The sequence below is a fragment of the Gobius niger genome, assembly GCF_951799975.1.
Source record: "Gobius niger genome assembly, chromosome: 12".
Taxonomy (NCBI): Eukaryota; Metazoa; Chordata; class Actinopteri; order Gobiiformes; family Gobiidae; genus Gobius; species Gobius niger.
Window position 1 is genome coordinate 3010558 of NC_136863.1, and position 18753 is coordinate 3029310.

At 42.9% G+C, this 18753-nt stretch overlaps 1 protein-coding gene across 1 annotated transcript in view; it reads right to left on the bottom strand.

Moving 5' to 3' along the window:
- col13a1 (collagen, type XIII, alpha 1) overlaps positions 1–18753 on the bottom strand; it is a gene marked incomplete at both ends in the record, with an annotated part of 74246 nt that overhangs the window by 39630 nt on the left and 15863 nt on the right. The window contains 14 exons of the mRNA XM_079568346.1: positions 514–552; positions 667–738; positions 5677–5811; positions 6106–6150; positions 6213–6290; positions 6359–6412; positions 6482–6517; positions 8317–8379; positions 10855–10890; positions 14455–14490; positions 14552–14587; positions 14695–14712; positions 16154–16195; positions 18316–18408. Of these exons, the coding sequence (XP_079424472.1) occupies positions 514–552; positions 667–738; positions 5677–5811; positions 6106–6150; positions 6213–6290; positions 6359–6412; positions 6482–6517; positions 8317–8379; positions 10855–10890; positions 14455–14490; positions 14552–14587; positions 14695–14712; positions 16154–16195; positions 18316–18408 (783 nt within the window). The remainder of the gene's footprint in view (positions 1–513; positions 553–666; positions 739–5676; positions 5812–6105; positions 6151–6212; positions 6291–6358; positions 6413–6481; positions 6518–8316; positions 8380–10854; positions 10891–14454; positions 14491–14551; positions 14588–14694; positions 14713–16153; positions 16196–18315; positions 18409–18753) is intronic.

The following is an 18753-nucleotide window of genomic DNA, read 5'->3' on the forward strand; positions in this document are numbered from 1 at the left end:
CTCTCTCCTGACTCTCCTCTCTCTCCTGACTCCTGACTCTCCTCTCTCTCCTGACTCCTGACTCCCCTCTCTCTCCTGACTCTCCTCTCTCTCCTGACTCCTGACTCCCCTCTCTCTCCTGACTCCCCTCTCTCTCCTCTCTCTCCTCTCTCTCCTGACTCCTGACTCTCCTCTCTCTCCTGACTCCTGACTCCCCTCTCTCTCCTGACTCCTGACTCCCCTCTCTCTCCTGACTCCTGACTCCCCTCTCTCTCCTGACTCCTGACTCCCCTCTCTCTCCTGACTCTCCTCTCTCTCCTGACTCCTGACTCTCCTCTCTCTCCTGACTCCCCTCCCTCTCCTGACTCCCCTCTCTCTCCTGACTCCTGACTCCCCTCTCTCTCCTGACTCCTGACTCCCCTCTCTCTCCTGACTCTCCTCTCTCTCCTGACTCCTGACTCTCCTCTCTCTCCTGACTCCCCTCTCTCTCCTGACTCCCCTCACTCTCATGGGACAAAGAGGGCAGGGTCTCACCACGTCCGAGCGGCCCTCGCCGGCGTCGCCTTTGGGCCCCTGAAACACAAACAGGTTCATTTTCCAGCTCTCACTGACGTTAGAGACATGATGGAGAGTCCAGCCCTGAGTGAGGCCCGAGCCGGGTCTGAACAGGGGTGTGTGTGTGCCTACCATGGGCCCGGGTAATCCTACGGGCCCCTGAGCGCCGGGGGCCCCCTTCTCTCCTGTGGGGCCGTCTAAACCCTAAAACACACCGACAGGGATCAGTCTTCTCTGTAACAGCTGAGGTTAGGGCCACACAGGGTCAGGACCGGGTTTGGACCGGGTTAGGACCGGGTTAGGACCGGGTTAGGACCGAGTTAGCACCGAGTTAGGACCGAGTTGGACCGAGTTACTACCGAGTTAGGACCGAGGTAGGACCGAGTTAGGACCGAGTTAGAACCGGGTTAGGACCGAGTTAGCACCGAGTTAGGACCGAGTTAGCACCGAGTTAGCACCGAGTTAGAACCGGGTTAGGACCGAGGTAGGACCGAGTTAGAACCGAGTTAAGACCGAGTTAGCACCAAGTTAGCACCGAGTTAGAACCGGGTTAGGACCGAGTTAGCACCAAGTTAGCACCGAGTTAGAACCGGGTTAGGACCGAGGTAGGACCGAGTTAGAACCGAGTTAGGACCGAGTTAGCACCGAGTTAGCACCGAGTTAGCACCGAGTTAGGACCGAGTTAGAACCGGGTTAGGACCGAGGTAGGACCGAGTTAGCACCAAGTTAGCACCGAGTTAGGACCGAGTTAGCACCGAGTTAGGACCGAGTTAGCACCGAGTTAGCACCGAGTTAGAACCGGGTTAGGACCGAGTTAGCACCGAGTTAGGACCGAGTTAGCACCGAGTTAGCACCGAGTTAGGACCGAGTTAGGACCGAGTTAGGACCGGGTTAGCACTGAGTTAGGACCGAGTTAGGATCGAGTTAGCACCGGGTTAGGACCGAGTTAGGACCGGGTTAGCACCGGGTTAGGGCCGGATAGGTCCGGTTAGGGCCGGGCCACGCTGAGTCCAGTCAGAGCCACAGACTCTGGGTTAGGGACAGCTCCAAACCGTGTTAAACTTAGTCCGAGTTAGTCAAACCAGGCGCAGGTCACATGACACCCTCACAGTGATGTTAGTCGGGTCACGTGTTGTCCTGCATTTGACCATCAGTGTCTCTGGGTCAAACCTGTGACAAACCTATTGTTTACTTTAGTTTAGTTTACTTTAGTTTAGTTTAGTTTAGTTTAGTGTCATTGTAAGATACAACAAAATCTCAGGGCACAGGTAAAAGTGGTCACTAAAAAAACTAAACACATTACAAGCACTGCATTAAAAGTAAAAACTGATGATGCTCAGCAGTGTTCATTTTGGCAAGTATAAAAAAAATAAGAAAAATAATTATGCTTGAGACTTAGACTTACTCATACTATATAATATAATACAGGTAATTGATGTAGTTTAAGCTAAATTAATATATAAAATAAAGAAATAAAAATAAAGTAAAAATCATGTAATCAACTGGAGTTTCAAACTTAAACCTTGACAAAATAATAACAATCTATGTGCAGATATAACGTACCCGTGTTGTATAAAACAAAAAATAGTGGGAATGTGTATATATATGTGTAGAAACTTATATGTGTGTAATATCTGCTTATACAAGAGGTTGCAAAATTCACACTGCTGACATAAATTAAGAATTGTATTATCTTATTATTATTTTATTTTATTTATTTATTTATTTCTGTTTTACACTATCGATTTAACTATTTATTTGTTTTGCCGCTGTTTTACTCCTTCATTGTGACTGTTTTTTCTGTTTATTGTTATCAATTAAAAAAAAATGAAAATAAATAAGTAAATCAGTAGGCTATAAAAAACTTTAAAAAACTTTTTTTTTTAAACTGTGTATGCTGCTTCACAAAAAAATACTGTACATGTTTTGCATAAACTGGGCCTTTTCACAGAACATATACTTTAATGTCTAGTTATAAAAAACAGCATTAATGGCAAAATCAAAGGGTTCAACTTGTGATAGTAACTTGTTTTTTTTTCCACATACAGTCAAATTGTATTAAATGGAATTAAATGAAAGGGTCTGATGGTGGACATGATGAGGAATGTTACTCCAGTGATAGTTTTGTGTCACCTCATAAAGAATGACTATAATCCTTTTCCATTTGTTATGTATTGGGGTGTGATGTATTGGGGTGTTATGTATTGGGGTGTGATGTATTGGGGTGTTATGTATTGGGGTGTGATGTATTGGGGTGTTATGTATTGGGGTGTTATGTATTGGGGTGTGATGTATTGGGGTGTGATGTATTGGGGTGTGATGTATTGGGGTGTTATGTATTGGGGTGTGATGTATTGGGGTGTGATGTATTGGGGTGTTATGTATTGGGGTGTGATGTATTGGGGTGTGATGTATTGGGGTGTTATGTATTGGGGTGTTATGTATTGGGGTGTGATGTACTGGGGTGTGATGTATTGGGGTGTTATGTATTGGGGTGTTATGTATTGGGGTGTTATGTATTGGGGTGTGATGTATTGGGGTGTTATGTATTGGGGTGTTATGTATTGGGGTGTTATGTATTGGGGTGTTATGTATTGGGGTGTGATGTATTAGGGTGTGATGTACTGGGGTGTGATGTATTGGGGTGTGATGTATTGGGGTGTTATGTATTGGGGTGTTATGTATTGGGGTGTTATGTATTGGGGTGTGATGTATTAGGGTGTGATGTATTGGGGTGTGATGTATTGGGGTGTTATGTATTGGGGTGTGATGTATTAGGGTGTTATGTATTGGGGTGTGATGTATTGGGTGTTATGTACAGGGGTGTGTTGTATTGGGGTGTGATGTATTGGGGTGTCATGTATTGGGGTGTGATGTATTGGGTTGTAATGTATTGGGGTGTGATGTATTGGGGTGTGATGTATTGGGGTGTGATGTATTGGGTGTTATGTACAGGGGTGTGTTGTATTGGGGTGTGATGTATTGGGGTGTTATGTATTGGGGTGTGATGTATTAGGGTGTGATGTATTGGGGTGTGATGTATTGGGGTGTTATGTATTGGGGTGTGATGTATTAGGGTGTGATGTATTGGGGTGTGATGTATTGGGGTGTTATGTATTGGGGTGTGATGTATTAGGGTGTTATGTATTGGGGTGTGATGTATTGGGTGTTATGTACAGGGGTGTGTTGTATTGGGGTGTGATGTATTGGGGTGTCATGTATTGGGGTGTGATGTATTGGGTTGTAATGTATTGGGGTGTGATGTATTGGGGTGTTATGTATTGGGGTGTGATGTATTGGGTGTTATGTACAGGGGTGTGATGTATTGGGGTGTTATGTATTGGGGTGTCATGTATTGGGGTGTGATGTATTGGGTTGTAATGTATTGGGGTGTTATGTATTGGGGTGTTATGTACAGGGGTGTGTTGTATTGGGGTGTGATGTATTGGGGTGTGATGTATTGGGTTGTAATGTATTGGGGTGTGATGTATTGGGGTGTTATGTATTGGGGTGTGATGTATTGGGGTGTTATGTATTGGGGTGTGATGTATTGGGTGTTATGTACAGGGGTGTGTTGTATTGGGGTGTGATGTATTGGGGTGTGATGTATTGGGGTGTGATGTATTGGGTTGTAATGTATTGGGGTGTGATGTATTGGGGTGTGATGTATTGGAGTGTGATGTATTGGGGTGTTATGTACAGGGTTGTAATGTATTGGGGTGTGATGTATTGGGTTGTAATGTATTGGGGTGTGATGTATTGGGGTGTTATGTATTGGGGTGTGATGTATTGGGGTGTCATGTATTGGGGTGTTATGTATTGGGGTGTGATGTATTGGGGTGTTATGTACAGGGGTGTGATGTATTGGGGTGTGATGTATTGGGGTGTGATGTATTGGGGTGTGATGTATTGGGGTGTTATGTATTGGGGTGTCATGTATTGGGTTGTAATGTATTGGGGTGTGATGTATTGGGGTGTGATGTATTGGGTGTTATGTACAGGGGTGTGTTGTATTGGGGTGTGATGTATTGGGGTGTGATGTATTGGGTTGTAATGTATTGGGGTGTGATGTATTGGGTTGTAATGTATTGGGGTGTGATGTATTGGGGTGTGATGTATTGGAGTGTGATGTATTGGGGTGTTATGTATTGGAGTGTGATGTATTGGGGTGTGATGTATTGGGGTGTGATGTATTGGGGTGTGATGTATTGGGGTGTTATGTATTGGGGTGTCATGTATTGGGGTGATATGTATTGGGGTGTGATGTACTGGGCTGTGATGTATTGGGGTGTTATGTATTGGGGTGTGATGTATTGGGGGTGTTATGTATTGGGGTGTAATGTATTGGGGTGTGATGTATTGGGGTGTCATGTATTGGGGTGTCATGTATTGGGGTGATATGTATTGGGGTGTAATGTATTGGGGTGTGATGTATTGGGGTGTGATGTATTGGGGTGTCATGTATTGGGGTGTGATGTATTGGGGTGTCATGTATTGGGGTGTTATGTATTGGGGTGTTATGTATTGGGGTGTGATGTATTGGGGTGTTATGTATTTGGGTGTGATGTATTGGGGTGTAATGTATTGGGGTGTGATGTATTGGGGTGTTATGTATTGGGGTGTGATGTATTGGGGTGTTATGTATTGGGGTGTTATGTATTGGGTGTGATGTATTGGGGTGTCATGTATTGGGGTGTGATGTATTGGGGTGTGATGTATTGAGGTGTTATGTATTGGGGTGTAATGTATTGGGGTGTGATGTATTGGGATGTTATGTATTGGGGTGTTATGTATTGGGGTGTGATGTATTGGGGTGTTATGTATTGGGGTGTGATGTATTGGGGTGTGATGTATTGGGGTGTGATGTATTGGGGTGTTATGTATTGGGGTGTTATGTATTGGAGTGTGATGTATCGGGGTGTTATGTATTGGGGTGTGATGTATTGGGGTGTGATGTATTGGAGTGTGATGTATTGGGGTGTTATGTATTGGGGTGTGATGTATTGGGGTGTTTTGTATTGGGGTGTGATGTATTGGGGTGTTATGTATTGGGGTGTAATGTATTGGGGTGTCATGTACTGGGGTGTGATGTATTGGGGTGTTATGTATTGGGGTGTGATGTATGACCCAGGGCAGACTCACGGGAGCTCCAGCGGGGCCCGTGTCTCCCTTGTCTCCTCGAGGTCCTGGGTGACCCGTCAGACCTCCTTCTCCTCTGGGACCTTCAGGACCAGCTGGACCCGCCGGACCAGGCTCTCCGGGTTTACCTCGGGGTCCCTGCAAGGGTCAGACCAGGACTGAGACCGGGGCTAAACCAGGACATGTTTAGACCTCTGTGAAGTTGGCCCACAATTAAACTCAAACTGTGTCAATATGAATGATTCTTCTCTGGGTCGGCTCCAAAACAGACACAATCGTTTGTGTTTCAAAGGTTCGTCTTTACTTTCTTAATCCTCATCATTAAAACACAAAACCAGCACAAACACGGAACAAACGAGTGTCTTTATAAATCTGCGTTCGATGGGGCCAACGTCACAGAGGTCTCGTCTGAAGTCAAACGTTTACACAAACCTTTTCTCCGTCGATGCCTGGAGGTCCGGGCAGACCCACCTCCCCCTGAAGAGAAACACAGTCATGAGCACCTCCTTCTCCCCAGACGCCTCACCTCTCCTCCTCACCTTGAGTCCGGGGAGGCCGGGGGTCCCTGGAGGGCCGGGCAGACCTGGGGGGCCGGTCAGAGGGATGTTCCTGATGTCCTGTGGAGACGACACGTGTCAAAGTGACGCTTATGTGTTTCAGTGATAATATGAAATAATAAACAAACGTTTTCGTTCTGGATCTCGGCTCGGCCGGGCTCTCCGCTGGGACCTGGGGGGCCCTGACAGACAGAGACAGTTAAGCGTGTGCTAAACACATGGGAGAGGGTTAAACATGTAAAGAGTCTTACTGTGGGACCCGCGGGACCCTGGGCTCCAGCCTCTCCCTGAAACACACAGGGAACGGTTCAAAACGCTTACTTTGATTGATTGATTTATATTGATTTATGTTTATTTATGTTTAATTAAGTAATTGAATTTATTATTTTTATAATTATTATTATTATTATTATTATTATTTTTTTTTATGTTTTTTTATTTTTTATTTAACTGTTTAATTAATTCATTTAACTGCTTAATTTTATTTATTAATTTACTTTATCTATTATATTTATTTATATTAAAATTTATCATATTTATTTAATTTAATTTATTATATTTATTTATTTTATTTTATTTATTTAATTAAGCAATATATTAGAGGTGGGCATAGATTAATTTTTTTAATCTAGATTAATCTAGATTAATTTTGAAATTAATCTAGATTAAAATGTCTCGCTTGAATTCTGCTGAAGCCATTCAGAATATGTTGCTGCCCAAATAATGACTAAAAGTAAGTCTTTGAGAACGAGTTTCTCAGGTCAGGCGGTGCATTAGACCAGGGGCTCATCTCCTGTTTCCAAAATGCATCACAAACTGCTTGAGAACGTTCTACTATGATAATTGGTGATGAAAATAATTCATGTTCAAGAAGATGCACTTGTGTTTACTAACTGTTTATTCAGTTAAACATTAATCTTGAACTGTAGGCCGACATTAGAGGTCCTGATGAACTGTTTACAGTCAGTAGCTTTGTGACAAACTAAATCTCCTCTTCTGCAACTATGACCTGCTAAAGAACATGGGACAGCTGTGGCAGGAGTCCCCAAGTATTTATTTACGGGTAATGTGGGCCATTTTACCAGATCAGAACATATAGGCCTCTGTTTGTGAGCGTGGGAAACATGTGCGCGTCTCCTGATTGGTCAACAGTGTCACGTGATCACTCTCACAACAACACAGTTCATGCAGCTGCTGCTACTACGAGCTTCAACCTGGCCATAGTTCTGTCAAAATGGAGATAAACGTCGACAACATGAAGATGCCGGACGTATTTGTTTGGATTTGATCAGAAAAGGAAACGGGCGGAGCGGAGAAAGAGAAGCTAACGGACTCGGAGAAAAGGAGCAGGAAAGTTCGTCTCCAAACTCCGTAAGTGCTGCGGTTAAACTGTAGCTGGAAAAGGCTCTGGTGAACTTTTGGTGATAAAGTTGCGCTGTTTCGTGAAATGAGTTGTTTATGTCGCTGTTTTGAAAGAGGGAGGCGCTGCGGTGTTTTTCACTCTGTCATTGGCCGCTGCTTCTGTGTGTCTTCGCTTTGGAGACGCCATATTCACTCACGTTTCTCCTGTGCGTCCAGAATTGGACATAAAATTTGTGTAATGTGTGCTGACCATAAAATATCACGGTGAAAGTCGTCATAGCAGAGAATAGACCCAGCTCCCAACCCAGCTTTGAGAATAGATTAACGGCGATATTTTTTTTATCGCCCGATAAGAGTCTCGCGTTAACGCAGCACGTTAACGCCGATAACGGCCCACCTCTAATATATATGTATATGTATTATTATTTTTAACACTTTTTGCACCCTTCAAGTTTTTGATGGTCATTGTATATAAGACGCCTCTATTTGCTGTAACTGTCCTGCACACACAGTGTTTGAGTTTGAGTTCAATTATCTTATTTTGAAAAACTGAATCTGTGAATCTCGATGTTTAATCCATCACAGATTCAGAGCTTCATGAATCATTCAGTCCGAGTGTCCCTCGTAGTTTGTGATTTATCTGTAACTCCGCTCTAAAGTTTCTGTAAATGTCGTGTTTCCCGTGTTTGTTTTTGATCATCTGAATCGTCCAGTGTTTCCTGACCTTTGGCCCTGGAGCTCCTGGTTCTCCTTTGGCGGACGCTGCTCCCGAGTCGCCTTTTTCTCCCTGAAAAGGTCAATGAAATGGTTTAAAACAGATTAAAACAACACGAATACAAACTCTGAGAATTGTTTGAAGAAGCACAAACGGGGGCAGAGGTTCAAACCATCACAGGATCAAGCTTGGATTTCAGAGTCACAGCTGCTCAGGACGAACCCAAGGCACATCGGCACATTGGGATGCACTGCACTTTAGACACGTTAAAAACAACTATTTATAATCTTGGTTTCTCATTTTTATGAACTTTCTACGGCTGATCTTCCTCCTGAGATCACGATGGGTTCGGCACAAAAACAGAAACCAGGCTGGTTTTCATGAGAGCATTTTTATAAATCTGGTACTAATGAGGGTCGGACTGTTAGCATTGGAGCTGCGCGAGCTACACGTCACACGAGGGCGGAGTCTACAGTGAAGACCCCGCCCTTATGCCCTTTTTAGGAACATGCTTCGTCAGAGCTGGGGAGGAGGAGTCTGTAAATCCACCATGAGCGAGGTCATGATGGTAAACGGGGGGGAGGGAGGACTCACGGTGTATTGATAATATGTCTATGGACAACAACATCTTACAAATGTAAATATGTCAGATTAAACATATATATACCATATATATATATATATATATATATATATATATATATATATATATATATATATATATATATAGCCTGCTGGTGTTACACAAGTTAGTAAAACACACAGACACTATAGACAGACTGTGCAGAGAGACGAGAACAGCAACAAAGGACAAAATAGAAAACAGTAACGACTGAATTGCACAAAGCCCGATATTGCACATGCCCTGACTGTCCTGATATTGCACATCCCGTGTTGCACTGATAACTGTCCCTTTCAGCTCACAAACATTAAAACAGCATCGCTCTCTCATTTCTATCAAACTCCTTTGACCCTAGTTTGGTGTTTAAAGGAATAGGCCACCGTTTTTACATACTAAGATATGCTCTTACCTAACTTTAGCCGAGTTAATATATCCCCGTCTGGTCTTTGTCCGTGCGCTCTGTCACGCAAACGGAGCACATACGCAGCCTCTCCCACATGTCATATAGCTCCAAAAAAGCTCACGATAGAAGCTACCAAGCTCTTCCACGTGTTCCCTATTTAAATAAAGTTACGTGAAGTGTTTTCATGCGAAGTATATTTACACAGAAATGTAACATGTCGATTTTATAAGCAAATAAAAAGGGGGACTATATTGTGAGGCGTAATGATACAGGAGCACAGCGTCCGCGCAGTAACTCCTAAAGACTTCCCCGCTCACTTCCGTCAATAACCTTTACAATAACCTCACAATATAGTCCCCCTTTTTATTTGCTTATAAAATCGACATGCTACATTTCTGTGTAAATATACTTTGCATGAAAACACTTCACGTAACTTTATTTAAATAGGGAACACGTGGAAGAGCTTGGTAGCTTCTATCGTGAGCTTTTTTGGAGCTATGTGACATGTGGGAGAGGCTGCGTATGTGTGAGCGCACGGACAAAGACCAGACGGGGATATATTAACACGTCTAAAGTGAGGTAAGAGCATATCTCAGTATGTAAAAACGGTGGCCTATTCCTTTAACCCTGTTTTTCACACGTGTGTGATGTTCCTGATCTGAGTTTCTCTGAGTGGCCTGGGTCTCTGTCTTGGACGTCTCTGATGGCCTGGGTGCTTCTCCCACAGCCTCATGTTTCCATAGTGATGAAGGTCGAGGTCTGGCCTCACAGTGAGTGAGGAACACAGAGTTATTTATATTTAGTTTCTCTCCTGAAGGAAACTGAGCTTCACCAGAGACGTCTCACATCCAGGAAACATCTTCACATCTTCATGATCACAGTTTTAGGAATTTTCCAGTAATTGTGGATCATTTGTATCTGGTCGTCTCGTGATGCTTTTCTTTCATTTTATCAGACATGACACAGTTTCATATAAAAGACTCACATGTGTCATGTATGTCAAGTAGAGATACATTTTAATGAAGTTCTTTTTATCGGGTGGATTATCTCGCGTAAAAATCACCAGCGTTAGTGACGGTGTTATGGATTTGAGGATCTGTTCATGCAGGAGCCCGAGGCGCCGCAGGAGCCCGTGGCGAGACGTCTTAAATAATTGTATTCTTAAATGAAATAATTTGTAGGAATATGTTTTTGACTGTGATAAAGGAATAATAATTTTCTGATTGATCTTGACTGTGATAAAATGGTAAAGCTGCTGATTTAGTGTTTCTGGAATGGCCCAGCGTTTCCCCGGCAGCGCCTCGCCTTCAGTCTAAAGGCCGCGGTCATGTGACTCGGTCATGTGACTCGGTCATGTGACTCGGTCATGTGACTCGCTCAGACACTCGGGCGTTTACCCTGTATCCCCGCTTGCCAGGGATCCCCGGGGAGCCAGGCACGCCCACCTGGCCCTGCCGAGAGGGACACAGTTAGTCCTGAGACAATGTGCGGGACACGGGGGGGGCGGGGTTAAAGACTTTACCTTCAGGCCTGGAGCGCCGGGAAAACCGAGCTCTCCCTGAACGCAGCGCCAGGAGACGGGACGGAGGAGGGAGGAGTCAGAAACAGAGAAGAAGAGGAAGAAGAAGAAGAGTGTTGGTGGCAGAGTGGTTAGCCTCCTGCCACTCGGAGGAAAGGTACAGATAAAACATGGGAATTACAGCAAAGTGTGTCCAGCATGTTTCAGCTGCAGGTTCTGTGGATTCATTCTAGATTCAAATGTTCAACATTGAATTCACTGCCGGATCAAAAATACTAATAAACACAGGCTCTAATGTTAAAGCTGGATCAGTGAATTAACCTCTTCACTCCCGCCTGAACCGAGAGGATCTTTTTCCTCACGTCAACAGTCCATCATTTTTTTTGTTGGGTATTCAACTCATTCAACCTAACCCTAACATTTTTGTCATTTTTTCTTCAATTTTTTTTATCAATTTTTTGTAATTTTTGTCATTTTTTGTCACATTTTCTTCAATTTTTTTGTATCATTTTTTTGACCATTTTTTGTCATTTTTTGTCAAATTTTCTTAAATTTTTTGTCAAATTTTTATACATTTTTTGTCATTTTTTCTTCAATTTTTTTTAATGATTTTTTTGTCATTTTTTGTCGCATTTTTGTCATTTTTTGTCACATTTTCTTCAATTTTTTTAAATAAATTTTTTGTCCATTTTTTTCATTTTTTTGTCATTTTTTTAAATCATTTTTTGTCACATTTTGTAATTTTTTCTTCAATTTTGTTCATCAAATTTTTGTCATTTTTGGTCAAATTTTTATACATTTTTTGTCATATATTTGTCATTTTTTTGTCACATTTTCTTCAATTTTTTTAATCAATTTTTTGTCATTTTTTGTCAAATTTTCTTAAATTTTTTGTCAAATTTTCTTAAATTTTTTTTATAATTTTTTGTCATTTTTTGTCGCATTTTTGTCATTTTTTGTCACATTTTCTTCAATTTTTTAAAATAAATTTTTTGTCCATTTTTTTCATTTTTTTGTCACATTTTTGTCATTTTTTTAATCATTTTTTTCACATTTTGTAATTTTTTCTTCAATTTTGTTTATCATATTTTTGTCATTTTTTGTCACATTTTCTTTAAAAAAATTATCAATTTTTTTTCCAATTTTTATCAAATTTTTGTCATATTTTTGTAATTTTTTTGCCACATTTTTGTTGTTTTTTCGTCAATTTTTTGTCCATTTCTTGTGACATTTTTGCCACTTTTTCATCAATTTTTCGTCACTTTTTTGTCAATGTTTTCTCACTTTTTTGTCACATTTCCATCATTGTTTTCGTCTCAGTTTTGTTGCTATTTTCACACCTTTTTTCCAGAAGCTTTTGGATTGGGGTAAAGCCAAACTGGAGAAACTGTGCTCGGTTCAGGCGGGAGTTAAGGGGTTAAACTACATCCATGAGAAAACCCTGTGTGTTGTAAAGCAGAGTTTTCAGCAGGACCGTGAGGAGTTCAGTGGATCTGAGTTCGTACCTTTGTCCCTGCGTCGCCTTTCACGCCCTGAGAAACACAAACAAACCTCATGAGTGTCGTGATACTGAGCGCGTCCAGCAGGGGGCGACAGGAGACCGCACTGTTACACCAGACTGATCATGAAACTACCACTTCTTTATCAGTTTCCTTTGATACCGAGAACCAGGAAACCAGAAACCGAGTTCACAGTTACAGGTTCATCTCCAATGTCAACAAATGTGTGGAAAATGAGGAATATCTGGGAGAGACTGTGGCAAAACAAAGGAAAAATGTGTAAAAAAAAATGGGAGAAAATTAGCAATAATAAATTGGGGGGAAATAAGGATAATATCAGTATTAAATATGAGCAAAAATTAGGGAAAAAAATCTGGAAAGTGAGAAACAACTGTGGCCCGATCGCGTCAGACCTGAGAGGCTCAGGACGGGCCTGGGCGGAGGGGCCGAAGGCGCAGACTGGTGGCCTCGCTTCTGTCAATCTACCCCAGGGCAGCTGTGGCTTCAATAGCCGCTTACCACCACCAAGTATGAAGTGAATGAATAATGCCATGTAAAGCATGTATTATTACTATTATTAATGATTATATTATTGATTGACTGTGGAATTCTTCCGCAGTCAATTATTGGTTTTCATGTTCTTTATTATTATTCCTCTTCCATCTTTTTCCCGATTTTCTCCAGCTTTCAGCACCTTCATGCTTTGTGCAATTTATGCAAGTTATGCATCAAAACGTTCCGCATGTTGAGGAGAAGGTGCTATTACTTTTGGGACTTCTGCAACTTACGGTTTTTCCACAATCGGCCAAAATGTTGGAGATTTTTCCCATTGACTTATAATGGGGCTGCCGCAAATCCATGCTTTTCTGCACTTTTTTCTGCATTTTATGCAATTTCTGCACTTTGTGCATGTTCAGCTTATGCAACTTGTGGGTTTTGAGAAAAAATTGTCCTTCTGCAGGTTTCCAGTTTTATTATACGAGAGTTTGAAATGTTTGCATTGGTGTGTATGGGGGAATCCAGCCAATGGGGAAACTCCAGGACTTTCAGCCATTTGTGCTTCTGCCAATCAAGCACTTTCAACAGTTTGACCAGTTTATGGAATATAACCAGTTAATGCATTTTAAAGCGTTTATGCAACTTAAGAGTTTATGCCATTTAGGATTTATTAATTTTAAAGAGTTTATGCAATTTACATAATTTATGCAAATTAACTCATTCATGCATTTTACCAGTTTATGCAGTTTATACAGTTTATGCAAATTAAGCAATTTGTGCAATTTGAACAGTTTATGCAATTGCTGCATTTGCTTCCCGCAATTCCGCAGTCAATCGCAATGGCGCAGCCATTGCATTTCTAGTTATTATTATTATTAATATTACTATTTTTATTATTATTAATTAATATTATTATTATTATTATTAATTATTATTATTATTATTATTATTATTATTTATTATTATTATTATTATATTATTATTACTATTACTATAAATTATTATTATTATTATTATTATTATTATTACTATTATTCATTATTATTATATTATTATTATTATTATTAATTAATATTATTATTATTATTATTATTAATTATTATTCATTATTATTATTATTATTATTACTATTAATTGTGGGGGGTTTTTTAAATGGGGAAAAATATGGACAAAAATTGGAAAAATGTGGGATAAATTGGTGAAAATATCAGAAATTAAAAAAGTAGCAAAAATAAGGAACATTTTTGTTAAATAAATGGGGCAAAAAAAAACAAACAGGGGAAATGACGGTATAGGGACAATATTAGTAATAACAAAAAATAGGGACGAAAATAAGAAAAAAAATGGGGAAACGATTCATTTTGTATTGACCTTTATTTAACCAGGATTGCTCCACTGAGATTAAGAATCTCCTTTTTAGGGGAGCCCTGGCCCCAGAGGGAAATCTATTGTACATGTTTTTAGTGTTAGGGGACAATGTAGTGAACACTGGGCAACAACGTGGGAAAAATAGGGGCAAAAATGATGAAATCGGGATAATATTTGTAATAAAAATGAGCAGAACATGAGGAGCACCCAGCCCGAGGTGGGAGGGCATCTGACTCACCTGTGGACCTGCAGCTCCCGCCTCTCCTCTGTCGCCCTGAAAACAAACCGTGAAGAGTGGGTTAAGAAGAAGATGTTCTGAAGGATGTGAGGCTCACCTTCGGTCCAGGAGCTCCAGGAGCGCCGGCCTCGCCCTGAGCAGGAAACAAAAACAACATGAACGTTTCAGTTTCTCACGGAAAAAAACACAACAGATTCAAGACGGTTAATCACGGGTGACGGGCGTGTGCAAATTCTGTACCTTCAGTCCGGCCAGGAGCTGCGAGAGGAGCACGAGGGGGGAGAGAGAGGAGAGAGGGAGGAGAGGGGGGAGAGGGGGAGAGAGGAGAGAGAGAGGAGAGAGAGGAGAGAGAGGGGGGAGAGGGGGGGGGGGGGAGAGGGGGAGAGGGGAGAGAGAGGGGGAGAGGGGAGAGAGAGGAGAGAGGGGGAGAGAGAGGGGAGAGGGGAGAGAGGGGAGAGAGAGGAGAGAGGGAGAGAGGGGGAGAGAGAGGGAGAGGGGAGAGGGAGGAGAGGGGAGAGAGGGGAGAGAGAGGAGAGAGAGGGGGAGAGGGGAGAGAGAGGGGGGAGAGAGGAGAGAGAGGAGAGAGAGGAGGGAGGGGGAGAGAGAGGGGAGAGGGGAGAGGGGAGAGGGAGGAGAGGGGAGAGAGGGGAGAGAGAGGAGAGAGGGAGAGAGAGAGGAGAGAGGGGGAGAGGGGAGAGAGAGGGGGGAGAGAGGAGAGAGGGGGAGAGAGAGGGGGGAGAGGAGAGAGGGGGGGAGAGGAGAGGGGGGGAGAGGAGAGGGGAGAGAGAGGAGAGAGGAGAGAGGAGAGAGGAGAGAGGGGGAGAGAGAGGGGGGAGAGGAGAGGGGAGAGAGAGGAGAGAGGAGAGAGGGGGGAGAGGGGGGGAGGAGAGAGAGGAGAGGGGAGAGAGAGGGGAGAGAGAGGGGAGAGAGAGGGGAGAGAGGAGAGAGAGGAGAGGGGAGAGAGAGGGGAGAGAGGAGAGAGAGGAGAGGGGAGAGAGAGGGGAGAGAGAGGGGAGAGGGGGGAGAGAGGAGAGACAGAAAGAAAAGGGGGAGAGAGGAGTAAATGAGAGGAGGAGAAAACAGAAAAGGGGAGAGAAGAGAAAGAAAGGGGGAGAGGGGGAGAGGGGAAGGAGGAAACAGAGGGGGAGGGAGAGGAGGAAATAAAAGAGGAGGAGGAAACAGATATGTGGGAGAGAAGAAAGAAAGAAGTAGGGGGAGGGGGGAGGAACAGAGGGGGAGGGAGGAGAGAGGGGGAGAGAAAGAAAGGAGGGAGGAGAGAGGGGGAGAGAAAGAAAGGAGGGAGGAGAGAGGGGGAGAGAAAGAAAGGAGGGAGGAGAGAGGGGGAGGAAACAGATGGGGAGAGACAGGAGAGAAATAAAGGAGGAAGGAGGAGGAAATGAAAGAGGAGGAGGAAACAGATATGTGGGAGAGAGGAGAAAGAAAGAAGGAGGGGGGAGAGAGGGGGGAGAGAAATGTCAGAGCAAGGATTTGCATATACCAGTGGCATGCTGGGTAATCGGGAGAGTTGGGAGAGTTAATGCGTTCTGGATCAAACGGGAACCATGTAAAGGCCCACTCTTTGTTTCTACTCGTGATACGGAATCGAGTGGTTGATGTGACTCCAGTAACCTCTGAACTCTCCCGACCCCACAGACGCCGGCGCTCGGGCAGAAGGTGAAGCTGGTGAACATGTTCTCACCTTCAGGTCTTTGCCTGGTTTCCCGGACTCTCCAGGCTTCCCCTGAAACACAACACACTTCAGACCAGAGCAAACACCGGCCCGGGGGCCGAACGCGGACACACCCGTGAAAACCAGCTTCACGGATGTGTCACACATGACAACAACAGCGCCCCCTGTGGAGGCCTGAACCATCAGCCTTTACAGTGGGAAACAGTGTTAGATCTGACAGACGTGTCCTGGTCTCACTTGTTTATGTGTCACATTATTTAACCTCTTAACTCCCGCCTGAACCCAGAGCATTTTCTCCAGTTCAGCTTTACCCAAATCCTGTAGGCCAGTGTAACGCCTCATTTGAAAGCTAAGACCTACAAAACTCATCTAAATGGATCTTTTTCCTCACGTCATCAGATTTTTTTCCATCTTTTTTTTTTTTTTCAACTCATTTTGTAACTTTTTTGTAATTTTTTAAAATATTTTTTTTGTCATTTTTTGGTCACATTTTTGTCACATTTTTTGTCTTTTTTTAATCAATTTTTTTGTCATTTTTGTCACATTTTTGTCAAAGTTTTCTCACTTTTTTGTCACATCTTCATCATTGCTATTTTCACAGCTTTTTTCCAGAAGCTTTTGGATTGGGGTAAAGCCAAACTGTAGAAAATGTGCTCGGTTCAGGCGGGAGTTAAGGGGTTAAAGATGTTCATACAATAAACAGATCAGGTTATTTCAGGAGACCATCACCGACCCAGGCGTGGCTCCGCTGCCTGACCCAGCCTGACCCAGCCCGACCCAGCCTGACCCAGCCTGACCCAGCCCGACCCAGCCTGACCCAGCCTGACCCAGCCTGACCCAGCACCGAGCCGTACGCCAGAATCAGGCAGTACAACCATTACTGGACCTGAAGTGACACAATAATCACACCTGGCGCCACGACATACTTGTCGTTCTGTAGTTTGTTATTGTTGATCGAACGTATAAAGTGGAAAAAGAGAATTCCTCTGTGTTCAAGTGCAAGTGTGGAAATCCATAAAAACCCCTGTCATGTGTATCTGCTGTAGGTCATGTGTGTCCCAGTTCCTCTGAGGTGCAGCAGGCCTGATGTGGACAGATGTTACAGAAGAGGCTCATGAGGTTCATTTCTTTGACACCAGTTACTATAGTAGCTAATTACTCCAAGCTTTTTGGGAAGCAGTACAGCAAATGTTCAGGGATATGAATATAGGATCTCAATTCGATCTGCCTTAACCTAATTATTCTTTTAGGTAAGAAATGTATTTTCAAAGGAAAAAAACAAGGCTTCCTTAACCCCTTAACTCCCACCTGAACCGAGCACATTTTCTCCAGCTTTACCCCAATCCAAAAGCTTCTGGGAAAAAGGTGTGAAAATAGCAACAAAACTGAGACGAAAACAAGGATGAAAGTGTGAAAAAAGTGAGTAAAAATGGACGAAAAATGTACAAAAATTTGACAAAAAAGTGAGAAAAATTTGAGGAAAAATTAAGAAAAAATGGACGAAAAAGTGATAAGAATTTGACAAAAAAAATGTGAATAATTTAACAAAAAAGTGACAAAAAAAGGACAAAAATAATCAAAAAAATTGGCGAAAAAGTGACAAAAAAGTCATGAACATTTGACAAAAATGAGACGACTGCCCAACAAAAAAAGTGATGAAAAAAAAATCTGATGATGTGAGGAAAAAGATCAATTTAGTTTTGTAGGTCTTTCACACACCGGCTCCAGAACAGTCACGTCGTATCATAAAACAACCTGATATTTCATTATTATGAAATAACGTGATTCGTATATTATTATATTTATATATTACAACACGTACACAAGTGAGACCGAGACGCTTCCGGATAATGTGATATAAACTGAAGTGACTAAAGTCTGTGCTTCTTTAAAACTGAAATAACATTTGAAAAACTGCTCATTTTTTCCTGCCAAATCAAAGAGTCGTGAAATAACTCAAAATAGATAAAAACAGTGTGAAGGAAATACGTGATGTTTCCCTTTGGATCACATCACACTGTTAGACAGGCCAGTCACAAGATGGCCGCCAGCGCATGTTACTGTGGCCATGTTAATAATAATATCTTTGCTTCTCTGTCTCTGAGGGGCTCCCCCTGCTGGACGCTCAGACCCCGTGTTCCTGCTGTAATGTGGGTGTGTCGGGGTCTTACTGGGGGCCCGATGGCGCCCGTGGGCCCGGCGTTGCCCGTCGGTCCGGGGGGTCCAGGGGGTCCGGGGGGGCCCTGAGCTCCGGGTTCGCCCTGCTGAAGGAGAGAGAGTTACAACCTCGTCATGGCACAGGGGTTAGACAGCGGCGTCCACACAGCGGAGAGGGGGGGGGGGGCGGGGTTAGGGGGGGGGGGGGGGGGTGAACAGGGCGGAGCAGTGATGAAAGCGGCGTCCGAGCAGCGACAGGTTCAGGAGAAACTCTGGGTTAAAACCTCAAAACCTGATGAGCAGTTCGTCTGATGAGGCGAAAATTAGAAAAATCAGGACAATGAGAAAAAATAAATCAATACATTTAGGAAAAACATGTGCAAAATAAAAAAAAAGAATAAGATTTGGAAAAAAATAGAAAAATGGGGAACAATGTGAAAATAAATTTAGGA